This window comes from Coenobita brevimanus, chromosome 1 (assembly GCF_032717465.1).
Source record: "Coenobita brevimanus isolate Jiangsu-jjx chromosome 1, ASM3271746v2, whole genome shotgun sequence".
Lineage (NCBI taxonomy): Eukaryota > Metazoa > Arthropoda > Malacostraca > Decapoda > Coenobitidae > Coenobita > Coenobita brevimanus.
This window is the reverse complement of record NC_136954.1, coordinates 3,582,345-3,589,252: the sequence shown is the minus strand read 5'-3', so window position 1 is coordinate 3,589,252 and position 6,908 is coordinate 3,582,345. Positions and strand designations below refer to the sequence as shown.

Sequence of the window (6,908 nt, the reverse complement as noted above, 5' to 3'; positions counted from 1 at the left end):
CTTTCTTAAACAAGGAAAGTGTTGGCAGTGAGGGGGGAGGAGGGAAGAGGAGGAGGCTGGAAGTGAGAAAGAAGATGATGAGAATGAAGAGGAAGAGGCTGGCACTATGAGAAAAGGAGGGGGGAGCTGGCACTGAGAGAGGAGAATGGAGGTGGAAGGGGCTGGCAATGTGATAGAAGGAAAGGAGGAGGAGTACTGAGCTGGCACACACACAGTACAGAGGGGGAAGAGGCTGGCACTGAGATGGATTGGAGAGGAGGAGGAGGAAGAGGCTGGCACTGAGACGGATAGGAGAGGAGGAGGAGGAGGAAAGAGCTGGCACTGAGATGGAAAGGAGGAAAATTAAGGAATAAGGAGCTGGCAGAGAGAAAGAGAAAGGGGTGGGCACTGTGAAATACGGGGGAGGAGTAGTAGGAGGCTACAAGTGAGAGGAGGGGAGGCAGAAGGAGGTGTAAGGGAAAAGGGCACTGAAGAGGGAGCAAGGTGTAAGGGACGTGCATTAAGAAAGGAGGGAGCAAGGAGTAGAGGAAGCACACTGAGAAATGAGGGGGAGGAGGAGAAGGCTGCAAATGAGAGGGGGGGAGGGGGGAATAAGTCTCTGTGACAGATAAAAGGTGGTGGATGTAAGGGGGGGGGAGGGAAGGGAATGGAATGGAATATGAAGTTTAGGCCAAAGGCCAAGCACTGGGACCTGCTAGGTCATTCAGCGCTTTGATGAGTGAGATATGAAAGACGATAGTTTAAAAGAATGAGTATAAAAATTGAGAAAACTACAACACAATAATCATGCAACTAAAATCGTAGGTAAAATGAAAACAGATGTAGTCAGCAAGCCCTAAAACATAACTATGACAACACCAATCACAGCTTGCAGTATAGCCCTGTCTCCTTTAAAAATGCCATAAGGCTAGACACATTTGCCCTATTGCCTAAAACAACTGATAAGGATCCTCTATTTGTTAAAAATTTCGCCCGAGAGCGGGCATAGGTCGGACAGTCCAATAAGAAATGCCTGCAAGTTATTGTGACATGACAGATGTCACACCGGGGTGGGACCCCACGGTCCAAAAGGAACCCGTGAGTCAAACGCGTATGGCCAATTCGCAGCCTAGTCAACCTCGTCTCAAAAGCCTGAGAAGAGGATGACCAGGCATAAACCGATGGCCGAATCTCTATACTTTGAGTTATTGGCCAGGGAGGGGGAAGCCCATCTCGCCTGCCACTCAGACCAAACAAAGTTACGGATAACGGTCTTCAAATCAGAATAGGGAACCTTATTATACCCAACAGAAGGAAGAGAACATGCCGATTTTGCCTCTTTGTCAGCAAATTCGTTCCAATAGAGATTAACATGTGACGGTATCCAGCAGAACGAAACAAATTTATACTTTGCAGCCAGGCGCCAAAGCCAAGACTGAATCTTCCTTATTATAGGGTGGAATGTGTTAAACTGCTTAATGGCGGTCAAGCTTCCATAGGAGTCTGAATATATTGTAAATGTCTTTCCCGGCATTGAGTAAGCCTCTTCAAGAGCCTTCTCAATAGCAGTTAGTTCAGCAGTGAGAATAGACGCATTATTAGAAAGCCGTCCAAGACGTACACCCCCTTCATGATCGACAGCACAGCCTACACCAAGGGGTGACTTTGAGCCATCAGTATACAACTTTACTGAGTCTCTGTGGAGAAGGTCGTGATGCAAAAACTTCGATTTAGTTTCTTCATCCGAAAAGATTTTTCTACGTATGGTTTTGGGACACACATTAGGTTCTGGAATGAGCCAAGGAGGGAGACTGCTGTAGCTTACTGGTTCAATTTTTTGCTCCCTCAGTGATGCGTCACCCACAGGAAGCATGCGAATCTGGAATGGTATAGAGGCTCTAGGACCATAGAACTTAGACGGGTCACACTGCAACAGAACATCAACACAAGGATTGGTGTAACGATTGCTCTTAATTCGCGCAATGTAGCGAAGCCCTAACTCATGCCTGCGTAAGTCCAGAGGAAGCTGGTCTGTATCTACATATAAACTCTCCACAGGGGAAGTGCAGTATGCACCCGAGCACAGTCGTAGTCCCGTATTGTGGAGCACATCAAGCTCGTGAAGTTTGGTCTTACATGCAGAGGAATAAATTTGGCATGCGTGGTCAATCTGTGACCGGCACAAAGAGTTATAAAGCCTGAGAAGGGAGTTCCTATCAGCACCCCAATCAAAACCAGAAACCACCCTAAGGATATTTAATGATTTCTTGACTTTAAGCTTCAGATAATCAATGTGCTGTGACCAGGAGAGACGTGAGTCAAAGATCATACCCAGAAACTTAACCTCTTTCTCAAAAGGGATGATGTCGTTGTTTAACTTTAAGTGTGGGACAACCTCCTGGCGTGTGCTTCTAGTGAAGCGGACTGCGACAGTCTTGGAAGGTGAAAAGCAAAAACCATTATCATCAGCCCAACGACAAATAGTGTATATGGACTTCTGCAGGTGATGACTAATCTCGACTGCGTCGTAGCCAGACACACAAATTGCCAAATCGTCAGCATACAGGGAGCCCAACACAGGGCGGGAGATCTGATCGAGAACTCCATTGATAGCCACAGCGAAACAGATGACACTAAGAATGCTGCCTTGGGGAACACCCTCCTCTTGCCTATAAGGGCTGGATACGACATTTCCGACACGAACCTTAATGTAACGTTCCGACAAGAAGGAACGGATAAAGCAAAACATATTTCCCTCTATGCCATATCGAGACAGCTGAAGAAGGATACTAGTGTGCCTGGTTGTGTCATACGCCTTCTCAAGGTCAAAGAACACCCCAATAGTCTGACAATGGCTGGCAAAGCTTTGCTGGATTTTATTTGAGAGGATCAGGAGGGGGTCTAATGTCGAACGGTTCTTCCGAAACCCAAACTGGTAAGGAGAAAGCAGCTTTTCGGATTCTAAGTACCACACTAACCTTGCATTAACTAGCTTTTCCATCATCTTACAAACACAGCTGGTCAATGCGATAGGCCTATAGGTGGTGGCCAAAAGGGGATTTTTGTTTGGCTTGCTGATGGGAATGATGAGGGAAACTCTCCAACTGGCAGGAAAAATGCCCGTTTCCCAAATTTTGTTAATGATCTTTAGGAGGAACTTCGTAGCCATAACAGGCAAATTCGTGAGCATTGAATAAAGGATGTTGTCCTCACCTGGAGATGTAGAGGTAGTCGATGACAGAACGTCTTCTAGTTCCCGGAGTGTGAACGGAGCATTATAGGCAGCATTGGAAGAAGATGGAGAAGGTGGAGGCATGTCAGGAATACCATTCCCTGATATTCGAGAGGACTTGGAGACATAAGCAAAATGCCTCCCTAAGGTCTCTGCAACCTCAGCAGGATCAGTGACGAGGCTGTCACCTATTTTCAATGTCGGGTTGGGAGATGGGATAAATTTACCTGAAAGCTTTCTAATTTTCCTCCATATAACCTTAGAGGGAGTCTTGGAATTAATGCCGTTGATGTAAGATATCCAGGAGTCCCGCATGGCCTTTCGAAAGTAGCGACGCTGCTTTGCCATGGCACGTTGGTAAATTTGGCGTGTGGCAGCTGAAGCTCTGGTCTTATAACGACGATAGCACTTTCTCGTAATTCTCCTTAGTATGGCACAGGTTTTATTCCACCAGGGGACCACAGGTCGACGCGGTTTACCTTTCGACATAGGGATGGCCACACGGGCACTGCCCATCATCACAGCAACAAAGTAATCATAGGCTTCCAAGTGACTACAGAAGGACTCGAAAGGCCTAGCCAGAAGTATACCGTTTTTGTAATTCAACCAATCAGCCTCCCGCTCCCTCCACCTAGGAGAAGAATGAGCAGGAACATTTTTCACACACTTTAGATGGATTGGGTAATGGTCGCTTCCATTCAGAAAGGGATTTACTGACCAACGAAAATCCATTAGGATGGAGGGAGAACACAAGCTCAAGTCAATAGTGGAGGAGGCTCCACTACAGACATTGTGGTAAGTCATAGAGCCATCATTGTAAAATGAGATATTATGTGATTGGAGTATGTCATCTATAATCCTCCCACCAGCATCCAAAATTGTACCACCCCATAGCGGATTATGGACGTTAAAGTCTCCAAGAAGGAGAAAGGGGACAGGAAGCTGATGGATTAAGTCTTCAATGTCATGTTCATTGAAACCACCACCAGGTGGAAGATACAAGGAGCACACCGTGAGCGAATATTCCAATGCAACTGTAATAGCAACAGCTTGAAGAGTTGTCTGGAACTGAACAGAAGAGAGCTGCAAGGACCTGTGAACAATTATTGCTGTACCCCCATGCGCACGATTTCCTGGCGGAGGGGGAGACCCGTGAAAGGCATAATTCAATCCAGGATTGTATACCTCAGAGCCCAACATGGTCTCCTGGAGACAAACGATACCTGGATCAAAGTCATGTATCAGAACTTTTAGTTGCTCGGACCTAGAGCGAAGACCCTTACAATTCCACTGCAAGATGTCAGAATGGAAAATTACCTACTAACGTCGGAAGCCCCAACCTTTCCTTTATGCGGTTGGGAAGATGAAGGCACACGTTTGGTATCAGTGTGCAATGGCAGACGACGGCTCCTCACGGACTTGTCAACAACAGATTTGGTGACTGGGATCTTAGAAGTTACAGACGAAACTTCCACTGGAGGAACTTGAATTTGACTATTTAGTGCGGGGTTTTGGGGGAGTCCAAGAATTGTACTTCCCGGTGCCAACTTTACTTGGTATGTCAACAGTTTTGCGGGAATGCGGGGACCCTGACGAGCCTCCAGAGGGGAGTCCGGCACTCGTGCTGAAGTACCTGGTGCAGTAGCCGGAACTCGCACACGGGACTCTGAAGAAAAGGTAGGCCTAGCGCGTTTAATATATTCTCTCGATTAGGGGCACGTTTCATATATGAACAGGGTGTCTTCTGCTGATGGCCACCTGATACTCCCAGAGGAATCTTGCTAGGTGGAACGTCTGTTGAGTCAAGAGACTCAGTAGACCCTCAGGGACGTTTCTGGTGTGACTGAGATGAAAAACTTGGAGATTGCTTAGTCGGAGAATGTACATGTGTGATTGTCTTTGTAGACTCTGAGGACTCAACAGAGGGGGCAGCTGATGATTCAGGAGAAACAACTGACGGGCTAGGACGAATGCCTGTTGAGTCAATCGTTTCACATGAACGTCCAAGGTGCCTCTGATGCGATGTAAATATTTTAGGTGTTCTTGTTGGAGAATCCATGGGGGCACGGACTTCTACGGCATGAACTCTTGTAGTTAATGTTTCCGGTCTTTCAGATGAGGATGCTGTGGAGGGCCTATCTGACACGGTTGACAGAACGGAAAAATTATTCCGGACAGGAATATAAGAAGCAATCGGAAGAGAGCGGGAAGAAACTTTTGTTGGTTGAGGAAGGTGAGAAGGTGCTGAAGCCGAACCAGATGTGGAGTTGGAAGAATTAGGGCAGAGGGAGGAGGCAAATGTCTTAGCCCCACCATCCTTCTCTTGTCGAAACAGAAGTTCCCATCTGGCACTACCCAGGCTAATGAACTGTGAGTTAGCCAACTGACGAATATCCTGCTCAAGGCGGTACCTCCTACATTGTCGAGAACTTAGGGAATGAGCCTCCCTGCAGTAAAAACAATAGGGATCCGACTCACACTCAATAGTAGGATGAGAGTCCAGGGCAGAGCAATGACCGCACCAGGGACGATTTGTACAGTTCTTCCTCCCGTGACCAAACTCATAACATGAGTAACACTGCAGGGGACGGTCAACAAAAGGTTTTACTTGAAGGGACAGAGGGCCAATTTTAACACGATCTGGGAGATAAAGACCATAAAAGGTGAAGACGATCATGTTACTATTTCCTCTGATCTTCGATACTCGCTGGACATTATCAGGGCACAAATCAAGAATGTCATCTTCTGAAAAAGCATACAAATCCTGATTATAGACACGCCCTTTGCTGTAACTGAATGTTCGATGAGGTTTGATGGTCTCAAAGAGGCCATCAGAAGGGCAAGGTAGATGGAGAAGCATCATGGCCTGTGTCAGATCCTTTGCTCGAACTAACACTCCTTTACCATACTTCTTGAGGTTGCCCTCAGGAAGCACTCCAATTTCTTTCTCTAGATACCTAGCAGCGTGGATGAAGTTTCCTCTCCCTTCTCTATAATATGCCACAAACCAGTAAGGTGTGGGGGCATGGCGCACCTTAGGAACTCGCTCTTCAGCATCATCAAAGATGTTGGGGCAATAGTCATTTTCACAATCCATTACGTTGTTTGATTGGATCAGCTCAACAGTACAGTTGGCCTCCCCTAGAGAAAGAGAATTCCTTGCCTCAAAAGCGGCTTTGGCAGCACTGCCAGAAGTAAAGGTCACGTAACACCGATTGGACCTACAATCATCATCATATCTTAGACGGATACGAGCAACTGTTCCGAATGGTTTGAAGAGAGAGTGAATGGCACGGTAGGAAAGAGATGTAAACACATTAATCAGCTTAAGCGTATCCAGATTATAAGAAATCTTGGAAGACTTGATAGGCGACTCGCCGGGTCTACCGGCATCATTAGTAGCAGCAGCAGGAGTGCGAGCTCCAGCCTGCACTTGCAAAGAACCACCATCACGACAAGAGGGTGACGTCTCGAGGGTCTGGTCGACCTCCCCTCGAGGACCAATGGTATTTTTAGTGTTTATGTCCATATATAATGGGTTGATAATAAATGGCTCCAGGGGCCAGGAGCAACCGCCTACCGGGAATACGAGGGGACCGAGCGCTGGCCGCCACGAGCGGGGTACCTCGTCCCCATGGGGGCTTCTCGGTTTAAGAAGAAACCCCACATGATCCGAAAGTTTGCCCACGGAGGAGCT

At 47.1% G+C, this 6,908-nt stretch overlaps 1 protein-coding gene across 1 annotated transcript; it reads right to left on the bottom strand.

The window, feature by feature from the left end:
• Positions 1–1,123: 1,123 nt before the first annotated feature.
• LOC145412399 (uncharacterized) lies at positions 1,124–3,727 on the bottom strand. The gene has a single exon (XM_080282318.1). The coding sequence runs from the start codon at positions 3,725–3,727 to the stop codon at positions 1,124–1,126; it is 2,604 nt and encodes an 867-aa protein (XP_080138444.1).
• Positions 3,728–6,908: the final 3,181 nt, after the last annotated feature.